This window comes from Erythranthe guttata, chromosome 12, assembly GCF_056151865.1.
Source record: "Erythranthe guttata isolate IM_541 chromosome 12, IM_541, whole genome shotgun sequence".
In the NCBI taxonomy this organism is placed as follows: Eukaryota; Viridiplantae; Streptophyta; class Magnoliopsida; order Lamiales; family Phrymaceae; genus Erythranthe; species Erythranthe guttata.
The window spans coordinates 19,971,784-19,989,370 of NC_142544.1; the positions used below are offsets into that span (position 1 = coordinate 19,971,784).

Consider the following 17,587-nt stretch of genomic DNA (forward strand, 5'->3'; position numbering starts at 1 on the left):
TAAAGAAATGTCGCGTGTGCAGGGTATAATCAGCATTTTTCGGGGAATATTCTACGTAATAAAAAAAGTTCCTTGAAAAATCATACCATAAGGGGGTCGATGTAAGACGGAAACAAACATCAGGGGAATTTTGGTAATAACGAATTTGTGGGGGTGCTTTTCTTCATTTAGCCTAAGTTCAGGGGGTTTTCATAAGCTATCCTTGTTACATACAACTTAAACTTATTTACACGTATGACCATATGTTAGAAACTAACATAAAGGTTGATGTTATTGAAAATAGATCAAATTTCAAGTAAACAAAAGTCACTATAAAATGCTTATATAAATAAAAAATGGAAAAGTAAAAAATTAATTGGATTTTTGTGTAAATCAGTCGAATATTGTGATTTAAAAAAAAACATAGAGATATAAAATCGATACAAAGATTCTTATAAACATTATACAATAAATAATTTCATTTTACAAATATTTTAAAAATGGAAATTAAGAAAATAAATATAACTTATTATATATGATAGGGAAATAGAAAACTTAATAATATTTCACTAATTTAAATACATAACTTGTAAATTAGACAAAAGAACTCATGTATTCTAATACCAAAATATAGTGAGATATATACAGTGTTAAAATATTTAATAATCATTTACGCTATTATACCCTACATTAATACTTTTATTTTCATATGGTTTAAAATTTTAATTTAAAAATTAGTCAGAATATTTGTAGCTAAACATATTTTTTCCAATAATATGTTTTCTATATCTTTCTTTACCCACACTATAGGATTGTAGTAAATCTCATATAAGTTCGATATGGTACCAATATCATGCCAAATGAAATGATAACCATTAAGTTGGTATTTGATAGGTAATATTTTGTTGGTATACTATGATTGATTCTTAATATTTGATAATTTTTTCCATCCATAACCACAATATTGCATCAATCTTTCTCAATTTGAAAAGACACACACATAAATTATGCAATTATTTCTCATATAATTGTAGTCGTTTATGTAATATATAAATATCTTATTGAGTTTGTAACTAAAAATGGATCGTAGAAACTACTTATTTGTCGATTGATATTGTATTTGTTAATATATACTATTTACGGCAAGAGCACCTCGAGTGGCGTTATTAAATGAGCTATCAAAACATTAATTAACCACCATTTTCATATGCAAAAATAGTAATTTTTAATTCCAATAGTGTTATGAAATCATGGTTGTATTTTGATATTTCATCTTTCAGAATGTAAAACTACATTATGCAATCATGCATAATAAATTATCAAATATGAGTTATAAATTTAACCACCTTAGTGTCCATTTTGAAAAATAATATGTGGCAATTACAAATATAAATAAATTTAATTATATTTAATTAATAACTATTTAATACATATGGTTGGAGCTAATACATTTAGATAAATATCAAAATAAAATATTAAATAGCACATAAATATTTGCAAACTCATTTTGATACTTTTGGCTTGGAGTTGGTCTAGATATTTACTTATACCAAGTAAATATTTATCATAGTTATAATGAAATACTTCTTAGTGGAATACAATATATAATATATACAATCATTATACATTTTAAACAAAGCAATTGATATTTCTAATGTTTGGAATTAAATAAAGTGAATCAACTAATTTTGATACCAAAGATTTAGAATAACATTGTTATATTTTGAAATATATAAAATCAATTCGTTTTTTATCAATTAATTAAACTTAACTTATGTTATTCAATTTATTAGTATAATCATGATAAAATTATTATTTTAATTACTATATAATTTTAAAAAGTTAAATCAATTGTAAAATTTATTTAGTGAAGAAAAATTAACTGTTTAAATAATAACATGAAATTCATGTAGTACTTTTGAATATGGTAAATAATTGGAAGTACATTACTCTACACATGTCAAAAAAAAAAAAAAAATAGTGTCAATTTTCGCAATATAGTAAATTCGAACATGTTTCTTTCTTTTTTAGATATAATATTAATATATAATATTAAATTCGTAAAAAAAAACGTATTCTTTGGTCATGTTCATGTAAAATGTGTAATATCAAATAATTTATTTTGCAATATATTTTAATATAAATCCAAGGTTACGAATTAAAATACAAAATTTATGTAACACCACCAATCATGCAATTATAATAGGGGAATATTGCTCCAACTTACCACCTCCGGAACCAGTTGAGCTACACTATCTTGAATTTAACTAAATTCAAATTAAATTAATTATAAAATTAAATTAATTATAAAATTAAATTAAAAAATAAATTTTGTTTAGAGCTTCCAAAAAAGTTGATATATTTAGAGTATTTTATAAATGGTAGGATATAAATATATTAATAAAATAATTAAATATATTTAATTACCTTTAATTTTGGAAAATGATGACATGTTTTTTGATGATTTATTTCCACCAATCAATTCGCCACCTGGGATGAAATTGAGGACATGTCATCAATTGAATTTGCCAAATGTCAATCAATTAGGTGTGCAATTCAACTTTTATATATTATATAGATTCAATTTAACTTTTAAGGCCAAAAAACAGTTGCATAAAAGTTTTTGGAATTATGACTTTAAATCAATATATTGACTTAAATGTTCAATTAATAATTGGGTATTATGATTTTTGCTTTTTAGTACTAAATAATAATGAATCATACGTCAAAATGAATGGGCCCCACATTACAACCGCAAGCACCATTGATTAAAGCCGTTTTTCAGTCCCTCACGTGCTACAGTAAACTATTACATTTTTTTTAATTAATAATTAATAGTAATAAAATAATAACAACTACAATCCCCACGTGTTAGAATAAACTGATAGTACAAAGCAGCACAATTCTCTCACAAAATACACAAACACTGAACAGATGGAAATTAGTAGTGATGAAAATAGAAATAATTGGGAAACAAATATGTTTCTCCAATTTGAGGAATTCGATGCTAGGTACGCCTACAAATTTTTATTTTTTTTGAGTATATATAAGAATATATATATATATATATAGCATGAAATAAATAATGAAATATACATGTGGTTGTAGTTGTTTTGAGTACGAGTCGAGCTCGCCTGAAGGAACTCAGCTGGTATCGTCGGCATCGAAAAACATAGCCTCTGAGAGGAAGAGGAGGAAGAAGCTCAATGAGACGCTTTATGCACTAAGATCTGTCGTACCTAACATTACTAAGGTGCTTTAATTATTTCATTTTAATTTCATTTTTTTCAAGTTTATAAATTGATAATAAATGGGATTAAATTGGGAATTAAATTGATTGTAGATGGATAAGGCATCAACTGTGAGAGATGCCATTGAGTACATCAAGTTACTCCAAGATGAAGAGAGGATTATCCAGTCTCAAATTTCAGATATGGAATCAATTATTAGCATGTCGTCATTATTACCTAATAATAATAATAATAATAATAATAATAATAATAATAATAATAATAATAATAATAATAATAATAACATTGAAAATGATGATCAAGAGGCTGAAACATATTTCTGTATGCCAAAAAAGAGAGCAAGAATGGAGTTTACTGATGAGTCAAACCCTATTGAAGTTCTTGAGGTATGGGATTCATTTTTATTTTATTTATTTATTTATCATAATTATGTCTTTATCAGTCGTAATCGAAGATACTCTGTTTGTTTTAAATTATTTGTCATTTTAAAGATTCTATAAACGAAAAAATAGTTTGAAATCAAACGAGGGAGTAATTAGATTTTAATTGCGAATTGAGGTCTGCAAATCACGACGTACGTGGTCCAATTTAACCCAACCAAATATGTGGTTTTTTAGTATACTATATATTATGATAATTTGATTAGTTTATTGAATTTTTGTACTGTTAATTATCAACAGTTGTGAATACTTAATCTGATACTTTGCACACACACATGGCATTATAATTAATAATACAGTATCCAGTAACTGTTTGATTTAAAAAATAAATAAAAAAAAGAATAAATTGAAATGGCAGTTGAGTATATCCAGCATGGGAGAGAAGAATGTAATGGTGAGCTTGACATGCAGTAACAGAAGAGATACAATTATTAAGTTGTGTGAGGCTTTTGAATCTTTGAACCTCAAAATCATCACTTCAACTATTAATCATTTCTCTGGAAAGCTTTTCAAGACTGTTTTTATTCAGGTACTTCTTTATTTCATTTTTTTTTATATATAAATAATTTAATTAATATTATGGTCTTGTTTAATTGGAAATATATGTTATAATTGATTAAGTTGTTCGATTTTATTTCATGTTTGGTTAGTTATATATATTTTTTTACGTATTGGGGGATTGTGTGGTGGCTATGATGCACAAAAACCTTTGATAAACACGAGTTTTCATGTTTTGGAAATTGAGACGCCGTCGTGACACCTGTCCGAAATAATTTGGGGCCGTTTTGTAAATACTTAAAAAAATTAGGACTTTTCTGAAAATATTCCACCCCAAAAAATTCAAAGCTCGTTTTTGTTTAATTTTCTTTTAGTTAATAGATTTATTATACTATATTGTTTCAATTATTATTTTTTATTTTTTGTTCCTTCAGAGTGATGAAGAGGAGAAAGATGTTTTAAGAGTAAATATAGAAGCTGCCATAGCTGCACTGAATAATCCACACAGCCCCATTAGTTCATAAATAACACCATTTCACATTTAATTATTTTTTTATTTTAATTATTTCGTCCTCTTAAAAAAAACAGGTATTTTTAATTATTTTTTTTATTTTGATGCAAAGACCAGCATGTAACTGTTTTATTTTTTTTTTCTAAAATCAAATTCAGTCATACATTTGCTGTTAGAAATAAAACACACAATGAACAGGACAAGAAAGTAACAAATATATATAAATTAAAAGACATCATTTATCGAATATAAAAAAATATATAACCTGAATTAAACTGAAAAAGGATACTACAAAAAGATTAATGAATATAAGTAAAGTAGAGCAAAAAAAAAAAGTATTCGTTGCTATTTCTAGTCAACAACTAACTAGTCTTCATTCCTGGGAATTTGATATCTATTGTAAGAGAAGAAGAATAAATAAATAAATAAATTGCTGTGGTTTTTCGATCATCCTAACTGCTCGTCATCGGGTGAATTCGGGGTCCTCACAAATCTACCCTGCACCATCAATCAGCATATTGTATTTTTAGGCCTCGTTCGATTGTCAATCAGCGTTAATTAAGTTCTATTGACTAAATAGTATAGATTAGTAAAAAAATTGGTTCACAATATCCGTAGTTACTCAAGATTGGTACAAAAGACAATTTTATCTCTTAAACAACATCTTGATTTTGTTAAAATAAGAGATTTTATTGACAAATAGTATATAATACCAAAATGTAACATATTTAATCTAAAAAATCGAACAAGACATAAAAAAAATAGATAATAATAAATTTCTTTAATTTATTTATACAAATTTAAAATTCTAAACTTTTATTTTAAATTACTTCAAACGCACCATCAAATTTGGCATTTGTTTCTTTGGAATTTATTTAATTACTGTGAATTTTAAATTTTAATTTATTTGGTTAATTTGTGTAGAGAAGAAATACCTTCATTCTGGGGCGTTGATCAGCTTTGACTTTTCTGACTTGGTACCTGATCTTCTTGGAGAAGAGACGCGTACGCCGCTTTTCCTTGTAGCGTAGCACTATAGCACCCCTCGATGCCACGTCATCAGGGAATAATTCTATCTGCGCCAACCGAGCCTACATCCAACCAATCATATCACCAGCATATTCATCATTATTCTACATTCCAAACACTTGTTTCCCCTCATAACAAACAAAATAATTTACCTACATTAAATTCCTTATTACTATATAGTTTTATTTAATTAATATTCCAACTATTATTATTACTCACTATATAATTATATACCAAGACAATAGCCGCCATTTAAAATCTAATAGTACTAGTAAATTAAATGTCAATGCCTCCCTAAACTCAACCGGCTTCAATTTATTTAATATACCTATAATATACATACAAAAGTTATAATAGAAAATTCACTAAATATAATACTATTTTCCATATCCATGCATTGGAACAAATATATTATGTTTCTTGGAAAAATCAAACTTTAACATGTTTCATAAAAATTCCTTAAACCCAAATAAATAAATAAGAACCATGCATTATTTGCAGGCCGTGAATTTTCAAACCAATAAAATAGTAATAAAAAGAAAAATTCGAACTTGAACCAAAGTCCAAAAGAAAAGCCCAACTTGTAATAATGCATTCAATTCTGATTACGTGGCATGCCATCAAGAACAACAATTAACCGTATTAACCGAATTGAAAATACTTGGAAAACCCAAGTTGAATTTTCACATTTTTAGTAGGGTTTAGATAGATAACATACTTGGACATCTTTCCCGGCGGATTTTTCTCCCGGAGATTCGCCGGAAAACGGCGAACCCTTATCGGACCATGCGTTCAAAACGCTGTCGTAGTTGAGTTTCAGAAGCAACCCTGCACTTGGTTGCGGAACAGATTCCTCGCTAGAAACCGCATTCTCTTTGCCCACCGAATTCTCCGGATTCTTGTTTTTCTTCTTCTCCGTCAACGGAACTTTCGAAGGAATCTTTTCAGTAGCATCGCCGCCAACATTTACGCTAGGAAACCTCCACCAATCCCCTTCATCTACATTCCTCATCGCCTTTATTTCCCTTCTTACTCCGTGTCCGAAATCGAAACCTAGGCCCACCGGATAGCCGTAACAACAAGTGTCCGTTTGCGTATCGGTATATCCATTCGAATCCCCGTTTTCCATGCTCAAATTCCCCATTATACTATCAATACCTTCCTCGATTTCCTCATCCAGCATCGACTCCGCATCGAAATCTTCTTGAAAGTCGTCGCAAATTTCAGAGGAAATTTGGCACGGCTTTGCGAACGGACTCGACACTTTCGGCTCGATAGGGAAATTGGGTCTTTCTAATACCGGAGGGCACTGCAACAAGTACCCCGGGTTATTTATTGCTTGGAAAGGCATGAACAAGTCCGCGGGCTCGTATAGAAACGGGCTTTGCGGGTTTTTGGTGAATTTGCAGGGCTTAGTGAGGTGTTTGGTTGGGAAAATCTTGGGGTGGGCTGTGGAAAGAATGGCTGCAGCTTCATTGTAGGTTTGGTTGGGCCTTTTTCGTCTGGTTCGGGCTTTTCGAGTCGAGATTGCTATCGGGGAGCTGTTCGATTCGGAGAGAGTTGAAGATGGAGAAGATGAATATGAAGTCCAAGAAGTTGAAGGGGATTTAATCAGGTCAAGGTCTAATCTGTAAGCCCTCCCACCTCCACTCAAACAAGATGACATTTTTAACAGTAGATACTGAAAATCGAAGCAAAATTCAATAGGTCAATTTTGAATTGAAGAACCTAGGATTCATTGATTGGTCAAAGGAATTGAGGATTGGTGTTGTGAGGTTTGAAAAGGGGGGGAATAAGTATTATAAGAACCCTAAACCCTAGAAAAAGGTACACTTTTGAATCAGTGAAAATGTTGGAGTAATATAAAAAATGGTAAAAAGCCAAAACAAAACCCCCCACACAAAAAGGCAGGAGGGGGTTAGTAGATTTGCCTTGAAATTACCAACAACAACATTAAAGAAAGTGTCTTTCTAGAATGTTAAAGATTGGATTTTTATTACAAAGAAAGTAATCCCAGAAATTTGTAGAATTGAAACTAGTAGATCCAACGCAGAGAAGAGAGAAGGAAAAAAATCAGAGGAATAAGATTTATGGAGAGATGTGGTGGTGATGTGTGAAATATCTAGAGAGAGAGAAATGGACAAATGGAGGATGATTATGGTAAGCAGCAGCATGTTGGGCTCTACTACAGCTAGTCACGGGAAGGTTAGAATCAGCTGCTGCTATTTTCTGCTCTCTCTCTCAGTCTTTCTCTCTCTAGAAATGGATGGACGGAGGGTGTGGAGATCAGAACAGAGGAAGAGACAATGGTTGGCTTCTGCAAATTGTTGTTAGGTGGACCACATTCTCTCTCTCTCTCTCTCTTCTCTTTCTCTCTCTATATTTGCACTTTTAGCAGTGGAAAAATTAATTAATTAAGATTACTGCTATAATTACGAAAAGGCCCTTCACTTGTTTAATTCCTTTGGGCTTTTGACGTTTGCTTATATTTTAATATTTAAACGTGATTCATGCTCACACTATTGGGCCTCGAAATTGCTCTTTTTAATTACAATAAATAAATTACAGTTTATTGACTAAGGTTTGACTTTATTAGTAAATTACTTAAATATATATATATTCGTAAGAGTTAATTATTATTTAATTTAAACCAATTTAAATATCTGACGAAGATGTTTTAGGCAACTTATTGCAAATTCAAAGTTATTATTTTGATGGTTTATCTGAAAAAATATAATTGTATTGGTGTTGGAGATTTTAGGGCTGACGTGGACTGCCATTTATTGGTTGCTAGATTTTCATGTGATTCATCATCTATTACAAGGGAGGTGAGTTTTGGAAGCAATAGAACAAGTGCAATCATTCATATTTATTATTATTTTTTATTATTTTCTTAAGGATGAGACCATGATTTTTATTATTATTTTAAATATATTAAAATTTAAATTAAAACAATTAAAATTGCATGCAGAGGATTTGGAAACATATATATCTTCATCCTGTCAGGGTTAAGGTTCCTATGTCTAAGATTTTTTTCAAAATATCTCAAACCCTTCATATATTTTCATTATAATTTTTTAATTTTAATTCTGATAAATATATTATTTATTTATTATACATTTTAATTTTAATATATATAGAGAGAGAGACTATACCTAACGTTTAGAGACTCTAAGTTTCCCCATTTAAGTAAATTAATAAACAAAATTACATTTGTGTTTTTGTCAATGGAATATTTATTTTTGTTGTTGAAAATAAAAAAATAAAAAAATAAACCAAATAAAAATAACAAATAAAAATTCCCTAGGTGAGACATATATTAAAAAATGAAGATAATACAAATGAAACTCTACCAAAAATTTAATGTACAAAACCGGCTATAATCGGGTTATAAAATGAAATAATTTTTGAACTAATACATAAAATTAATTTTAATAGCTATAATCTTGTTTATGTAATAATATTATAAGGTGAAGAATGAATGTGGGAAATATAAATGTGGATCTAATATTGGCCACAAAAGTTTATTTAAATTTTAATTAAATTACCTTATCCTATAGAGAATGGGGTTCAAGTATTTTGTAGCCTTCGATTTTGGATAGCCTTCAAAATTGTACAAAGATCCCCATAATACATGTCTGTCACATATTCATACACCCATTAAAAAAAATAAGAGGCTACATTTATTTATTCAACTTTTGTATGTAAATTAAATAATATACTTTTTTTTTTAATTATAATTATTTTCAAGATGATTATGAATCAAATAGTGATTGATGTTCTCATGCAGCAAACCAACGTACCAAATGCCTTATATGTAAAATGCAGGATTTTGCAAGATTCTAAGTACTAAAAAAAATAAAGTGTACTTTTTAATTATAAAATAACATACATTATATATATTTATATATATATATATATATATATATATATATATATATATATATCTATATATATATATATATATATATATATATATATATATATATATATATATATATAAACTGCTGCCCTTAAAGATCCCTAAAGGGCACTTGCAAATCAGATCCCCTCCCAATGTTTTTTTATTTTTATTTTATTTAAAATTGTAAGAATTATGTAAGATAAATCAAAGATTTAGGGACCATTTGATATTCCCCTACTCTGAAAATTCAGGGCATTTTATCTTTTGAGCCACAGGGAGTTTTCTTTTCTTTTAATTTTTTTTTTCAAAACAGAGCCACATTGATTTTATTAATATTTTATCTTCTTTTATATATAATTATTATTTTAGATTAATTTATTAAAAAAATATATATATTATATGCATACAGTCACGTAATATTTTTCATCTAAAGATGGGAAGCAATTAAACTATTTTCATTGTAGTCAAGCTCCAACCGTTGGATCTGAATAATATTCAATCCTGTGGTCTCTAATTAATGCATAGTGTTTTTGTTTTTTTTTCTTTCTAATTTCCTTTTTATTTTGTGAATTTTCAAATAAAATAATGGGCTTTTTATAATTACACTAGATCCAAATATGGCCCATTAACCTATTACGCGTGGGGTATATATAAATGGGTCTGGGTATGGCAAAACAAAACCATCAAAACAAACGAGTCGGGCTAGGCCCAAATAAACTTCTTCTTTTTAGTCCGAATCGGAAATAAAAGGCCCAAATATAATCCGGTTTTTTTTTTTTTTTTTTTTTTAATATATAGTTAATATTTATACCGCATAATATATTAAAAGGGATGTGGTAAATGTCGTTCGAGCTTTAACAATATCGTTACCACTTCAAACACGATTTTGATCATTTTTAATTCCAAATTTTGCAAAACCCGAAAAATAGAATTTGTCGTACTCTGAGTAAGTTTTCTAATCCAACTTGAATCACCAATTTTTTATGTCGGACAAGAAAAATATACATTAATTTATGGATACTGCCCACAACTTTGATATATTGAGGTGTCTAAAATTCAAAAAGTGACTCATTCATGCATAACTTTGTCACACGGCATCCAATCTAGCAAATTTAAGTTGAATTAGAAAGCTAACCCAAAGGACTACAGTTTCGTGTTTTGAATTTTGCCAAAATCAAAATAAAACTATATCAAAATCAGGTTGTAAGTCAAAACGACAATAACAAAATTGAAACGACATTTAACATTTTAAGTTAAAATGAAAATAAAATAATGTTATCTAAACCTGGTGTAATAAAACAGTATTTGGTGTGAGAGGTGAAGCATCTCAATCGCCTTGACAGCGACCCCACCGTAACTAACTAACTATTGTCATAATTAGTAAATCAATTCAATTAAATATTATTACTTTCTGACAAATCATGCCAACTCAACAAACAATACTAACACTCTAAATAATGTGTCAAAAAAACACTCTAAATAATTATATATATATATAATTACATATACGATATATATTTATTTATTTATTCTTAAAATCAAAACATATTTATTAGCTTTTTAAATATATATGTGTGTAAATTTATATCATCACTTATTACTAATCCTAGTAGTTTTCAAATATATATGCAGAATTAATTTTATTTTTACTAGCAAATCAGGAAATTTGTCTCCGTATCAGGGACAATTGTGTCATTTAACAGGTTTTGTGTGAGATCTACGAATAATCAATGCTTGGTGTGTATTGGCGGCATTAGCTTGAAATTGGGTGTGGAATGTTTGTTGAGTTGACCAAATTAGTGCTCGGCAGGTGGGATCAAAATTCCACCATTTATTTACTCTTTAAAATTAAATTTATTATAAAAGACCAGTTACATGTTTATGTTTTTCTTTATTTTAAAATTCAAACTTCATTTAACTATTTATTCATATATTATTATTAATTTATTATATATTTTTTTATTATTTAAAAAACCAAATAAAATTTGCTCAATTTGTGTTGGCATGGTCCAAATAATTATAATAAATTAAGTTAAGTGGCATAACTCCCACATGCAATGTTCCTAACAAAATATCATTTGATTTCAAATAATACTATGGTCCACTCTAATGCACTTATCAATTCGTGACGTTTAACATAATAACGTGTGATTTTAACTAAGAGTTGGTAAAATTATTTTGCTTAGAAAGACCCTACATTTAATATACAAAATAAGATTAATTTTCTATGATGATTATTAAGTAGTAATATACTTGAGAATTGAGATTATCAACTAGGGACATAATTTAGTTTATCAATCGGGCCTAGAAATATTGGGCTTTTCCTTAACTTGTTCTGTCTTTTAGCTCATAACTGATTAGGGTCAGGTATGGGTTGGTTTTATCCGTCAACCGATCCACTTCTGACCCATTTTTTTTATGGCTGATAATCGATAATTAGCCGACCCATATAGTCGGATTGATAATTTTAACCGATCCATTTATAAAATGAGTCAGTCGGTGGTTTTCAGTTTACTCATAAGTCCGTTGGTCGATAATTTCTCGACCAACCGACTTTTAATTTTTTATTTTTTTAAATAAATCTTTAAATATAAATTTTATTTTTAAAAGTTAAAATAATATATGAAAGAAGGCAAAACTCAAAAACTAAATATTATTTATTTTTATTGAATAAGTGAAAAGAAAAAAGCTTATAAATATTTATATCAGTCCCAATAAAATAAAATGAAACTTGAAGGGCATGAAAAAAATAAAGAAGAGAGAGTCTAACTATTAAAGAATTATAAATTAAATATGGGGCACTTATTAATTATTATTTTTCTTGTATGAAAAAAAAAGTAAAATTGTTAATGAGGCAAGCCATTCATAATTAGTCATAGACAGCAACATTTGATTCGGTTACAGGGTGTTTATTTAATTAATTAAACAATCGTGCAATTATCATAATCTTAAAGGACTGCTCTGATATTCTTCATTTTATGTAATTGGTGTGATTAGTAGTGCTAATCTGATTAATACATTTGTTCTCTAAGGTCCCTAATATGGTAAGATAATTTATAAATATTTGACTTAAAATAATCCCTAAAAAATAACAATAAAAATCAGTAATGCTTTTAGACTTAAGTCAACCAATAGAAAAGCACAGAAAATGCTATGTGGTTAATTTTGATAAAAGAAATTCAAGTTAGAGAGCCTAATTACATTGTTCTATTAGTAGTTCAATACATTATCGGGTAAATTACGGTCACCTCCCTGAGGTAATATCAAATCATAAAACCCCCATTATATTTTGTTTTGGTAATTACAATCCTCCCCTGAACTATGGATATTTTTACACATCCTTCCCAATGTTGTAAAATTCAACAAGAATCTTCTAGATTCCGTGAAATATTCTCTACTTTTAATACTCGTTTTGTGAAAAAAAATGCAATTTATGATGCACCACAATTCGATATTCACAAGCCAAAGAACACATCTTATGATTATCTTGTTTCATAATGTGGAGCTCGAATGAAGTAAAACGGGTACAAACTGAAAAATATTCCACTAAATTTGAAACCGAAAGGGTGGACGTGTAAAAAGATTAATAATTGAATGGAGCGATTGTAATTACTCAAACATGAGTGATTTTCTCGTAATTTAACCTTAACTCAGGGTATGACCGTAATTTGACAAAAAAAAAAAAAAGAGAAAAAAGCGTAATTTAACAATATAGAAAATAATAGGTCCGTGGAAGGTTAAAAGCGTAATTACAACAAATCAGCAGCAGTAGAAAACTGATAGAAGAGCAGAAAAAAAGCAGGAAGGTGAAGTGTGTGTTTTCAGTTTCAATAATTTTAATTTAAAAAAAATATAATTTGTTATTTGAGACGCTAATTATCTTGCAAATATATCTCACAAATCAAACCCCCACCCCCATTTTCTTTCTTCTTCTTCTTCGTTTTTCTTCTCACACAGAGCAAACCCCACAAGCTCTGATCTCCCATGCCTCCATTCCTTGGCATACCTACCCCACTCTGTTTTTCAGGTATGCTTCTCTCTCTGACTAAAATATTCCCCTCTTCCTTTTTTTTTTTAATTTTTTTTTTCTGCATTTAGTTTGTGATATTCCTTTTTTTCTGTACCTTTTTGTGATCTCTACCGTTTTACTAAAAATATTGGTCTAATTGAGAATGTGAGTTCTCTTATTTGTGATTTTTCTCATGGGTTTGAGATTTTGTTGGATTCTTTGATTCGGGTAGATGGAAGGGTTTTAACTTTTTTTTTTTTTTTTCTTTTTAGTTTTGGATCGTCTTAATTTCTGGGATTTATCTCTCTCCGGAAAATGGATCTTTCATTTTTCTCCTCGATACGTTAATGTGTGCTTTGGGTTTTTATTTTCATTTTTTCGTATAATTATTGGTGTTTTTGCTTCAATTTCTTTCTTATTGGATCTGGGATTTTCTTATGCATATTGGTTTTCGTGAATGGGATTCTTTACAGAGTTTTTAGATTCTGTGTTTGATATTTTCCACTGTATTTATGATCGGAGTCAGTTAAGTTGTTCTCAGATCTGAGGTTTCGACAGTATCGATTTCATCTGAGTTGCTCGAAAAGTGTAGAATGCAGCGAATGACGTTGATGGCTGTTTTCCATTGGACGAAACTTGCTCATTTTAAGCAGTTTTAACTTTAAAAGTTTTAACCACTACTACCAAAGTCCAGACGTCAGATTTTGCGGTTTCGTTTTTTAAATTATTGCAATCATTTTGAATATCCGATAAATATTTGATGCATCTTCACCGGGCACACGTCCCTTTTGTGGGGTTTTTTCTTTTTTTGCTAGAAGGTGCCAGGCATTTATTATGAGAATTAATGAAAATTGATTGCCGCAGCTAATAGTTGGTCGTTTCTGCGTGCTTTCTCTTATCCGCTAACGAATCTTTTTACGACTGATGCTTTTAGAAATTCAATTATCGAGACAAATACGCAATTCATAGTTTTTAACGCTCGATTGTTGTTGTTTCTAGGTATATTATTCATTGGAACTGCGCGCCCTCAGTCGACCTTCTGAGCACCATACATTTGATTTGTCTACCCATTTGTTTCTCGCCTTTTCTTGGAGAATTAAGCGTGTAGTAATGGGCTCTCGATTTCCCTCTCACCAGTTGAGCAACGGCCTTTATGTCTCCGGCAAACCTGAGCAGCCGAAGGAGAAGACTCCAACAATGAGCTCAGTCGCCATGCCTTACACTGGCGGCGATATAAAAAAATCCGGCGAACTCGGTAAAATGTTCGATATCCCAATGGATGGCTCAAGGTCTCGAAAATCAGGCCCTATAACAAACGCCCCCATAAGAACCGGCTCGTTCGGCGGAGCCGCTTCTCACTCGGGTCAGCTCAATTCCGCGAGCCGCGGCTCGGCTTCAGTTGGTGGTGTACCCGGCTCGGTTTCACTCAAGAAAACAAATTCCGGCCCACTTAATAAACACGGCGAACCGTTGAAGAAATCGTCCGGTCCACAAGGAACAGCTGTCTCTCGCCAAAATTCAGGCCCTCTTGCTCCAGTTCTCCCAGCCACTGGCCTAATTACATCTGGACCAATCACGTCGGGCCCACTTAACTCTTCGGGGGCCCCACGTAAGGCGTCTGGCCCTTTGGAGTCATCGACTGGCTCGATGAAGCTGCACAGTGTTTCTATTGTTAATAACCAGGGCGTGACTCATCTTAGCCAGGACGATGAGTACTCGTTTCGGAAAAGCTTTCCGAAGCCGATTCTTTGGGCAATTATTCTTCTGTTTGTGATGGGGTTTATTGCTGGTGGTTTTATACTTGGAGCTGTTCGAAACCCTATTCTTCTTGTTGTGGTTGTGGTGCTTTTTGCTGTTGTGGCTACTGTTTTTACTTGGAATACGTGTTGGGGGAGAAGAGCTATTACTGGTTTTATATCCACTTATCCTGATGCTGAGTTACGAACTGCAAAAGATGGCCAATTTGTCAAAGTTTCTGGGGTAGGTGGTTTATCTTGAATATCATATATATATATATATATACCGACTTTATGGTTCACTTTTTCGAAATCATTCTCTTTTTCAGGTCAATCTAGGATTAATGCTTTAATTCTTGTAGCATTGTACTATGGTTATTTATTCTCCTTTCTGAACTTTGCCTCTCAAAATGAATCCGTTTTTGAAGGTTGTTACGTGTGGGAATGTTCCTCTCGAGTCATCATTCCAAAGGGTTCCTAGATGCGTTTATACATCAACGAGTCTGTACGAATATCGAGGATGGGATTCGAAAGCAGCAAACCCTACACATCGCCGTTTTACGTGGGGCCTACGAACATTGGAGGTGACGAGAAAGTGATTATTATTTTTTTTCATGACTTTTGATTCTAAAAAAAAGTCAAATCATTTCGAGTAAAAATCAACTGTATTCATTTTGTTTGACGACTGCAGAGGCATGTAGCTGATTTTTATATCTCCGACTTTCAATCTGGGCTGAGGGCATTGGTCAAGACTGGGTATGGTGCAAGAGTGACTCCTTACGTGGACGAATCGGTTGTTATTGATATCAATCCTTCGAACAGGGATATGTCTCCTGATTTCGTTCGATGGTTAGGAGAGAGAAACCTTTCGAGTGATGAACGGATAATGCGGCTCAAAGAAGGGTAAGACTAAGATAAGATGAAATTCTTGTATTTCTTTCTCAAATGAATATTCTTGATACTGTTAACTGATGATATGTTTTTTTTTTCTTCGGATTATTAGATACATTAAAGAAGGGACCACGGTTAGTGTAATGGGAGTTGTGCAACGGAACGAAAATGTTTTAATGATCGTACCGCCGCCGGAGCCATTTTCAACAGGGTGTCAGTGGAGTAAGTGTATTCTTCCGGCGAGTCTTGAAGGCATTGTTTTGAGGTGCGAAGATAATTCGAAAATTGACGTTGTACCAGTCTAGTGGATTGAGATAAGTTTTTTTATTTTATTTTGATGGATGAAAAAAGGTTGTTGAGAACTTTTCTCGAAAGGCGAGTTCGTATTATTATGTTGGCCCGGTGTATAGTTTTCGTGTATTTTTTTTTTTTTTTCGTCGTCCCTTTTTGGTTAAGGACATATTTTTATTTTTTGGGGTTATGGCATTGGTGTGAATTGTTATAGTACAGTGGAGGGGGAACTTGGGCAATTAACAAGAAGATGAAGATTCAATTTTTATTTTTTTATTTTTCATTTTCTTTTTTCTTCTTCTTGTTAGAATTGTTTTGGTTAATTGGTAATACTCTCGGGCTTGTAAGAATTCCTTGTTAAAGATTAGTACATTTGGAGATTGGCTTTTTATTGGTTTGCATTCTGTGCTTTCTTGGCCCTAATTTTGTTCTTTTTGTACATACTAAACTTATAAGTTGTTAAAAGGAGCTTATAAGTTCGTCAATGTTTGGTAATTATTTTATAAAGTATCTTCAAAATTCAAAAAATAAGCTGCATTGAAAAGTAACCTCTATCATATATTTTAATTTTATATCTTATAATGAGTAAAAATATCGGATCATTATTCCAATAGTTTGAAAATTAACTATAAAAATAAGAAGGAACAACTTATTAGCTCTTAAACTAACTAACTAGTTATTTAAAATAAACCTAGCCAAACGGACTCTTAGTTATACTCAAGTCATATATCGACTCCGAAGACTCGGCCTATATAATGCATGTCGACAAATTTTATTATAAATAAGTGATTCAAAATGAAAATGAAAAAAACAAGTCAAATATTTTTAAATGTATAAATTTTCATTTGACTTTATTGAAATGTCATTTAAAGAAATAAAAAAATAAAATATTGAAATAAGGTACAACAACGTGGTACTATCAAAGCTTAGCAAACATCCATGGAATAAAATTTCAACAAATGGCTACATACAAATGAAAAAGAAAATCAAATAAATAAATAATTAAAAGGATTGATTAAAAATAAATAAATGATAATAATTTAGAGGA

The 17,587-nt window shown here is 30.4% G+C and overlaps 3 protein-coding genes across 3 annotated transcripts; 2 read left to right on the plus strand and 1 right to left on the minus strand.

The window, feature by feature from the left end:
- Positions 1-2,913: 2,913 nt before the first annotated feature.
- Positions 2,914-4,248, plus strand: LOC148766705 (transcription factor bHLH35-like). Its single transcript, XM_088827379.1, has 4 exons — positions 2,914-2,990; positions 3,088-3,232; positions 3,323-3,616; positions 4,029-4,248. Exons 1-4 carry the CDS (start codon positions 2,914-2,916, stop codon positions 4,230-4,232), a joined length of 720 nt encoding a protein of 239 aa, XP_088683505.1. The 3' UTR covers positions 4,233-4,248.
- A 669-nt stretch (positions 4,249-4,917) lies between these two features.
- Positions 4,918-8,093, minus strand: LOC105956848 (protein CHLOROPLAST IMPORT APPARATUS 2). The gene is made up of 3 exons (XM_012980757.2): positions 6,427-8,093; positions 5,615-5,770; positions 4,918-5,177 (listed from the first exon to the last, which is right to left on the minus strand). The coding sequence occupies exons 1-3, from the start codon at positions 7,372-7,374 to the stop codon at positions 5,127-5,129; spliced, it is 1,155 nt and encodes a 384-aa protein (XP_012836211.2). The 5' UTR covers positions 7,375-8,093; the 3' UTR covers positions 4,918-5,126.
- A 5,319-nt stretch (positions 8,094-13,412) lies between these two features.
- LOC105956849 (protein SHOU4) lies at positions 13,413-16,930 on the plus strand. The gene is made up of 5 exons (XM_012980759.2): positions 13,413-13,639; positions 14,621-15,601; positions 15,786-15,941; positions 16,049-16,260; positions 16,361-16,930. Exons 2-5 carry the CDS (start codon positions 14,732-14,734, stop codon positions 16,551-16,553), a joined length of 1,431 nt encoding a protein of 476 aa, XP_012836213.1. The 5' UTR covers positions 13,413-13,639; positions 14,621-14,731; the 3' UTR covers positions 16,554-16,930.
- Positions 16,931-17,587: the final 657 nt, after the last annotated feature.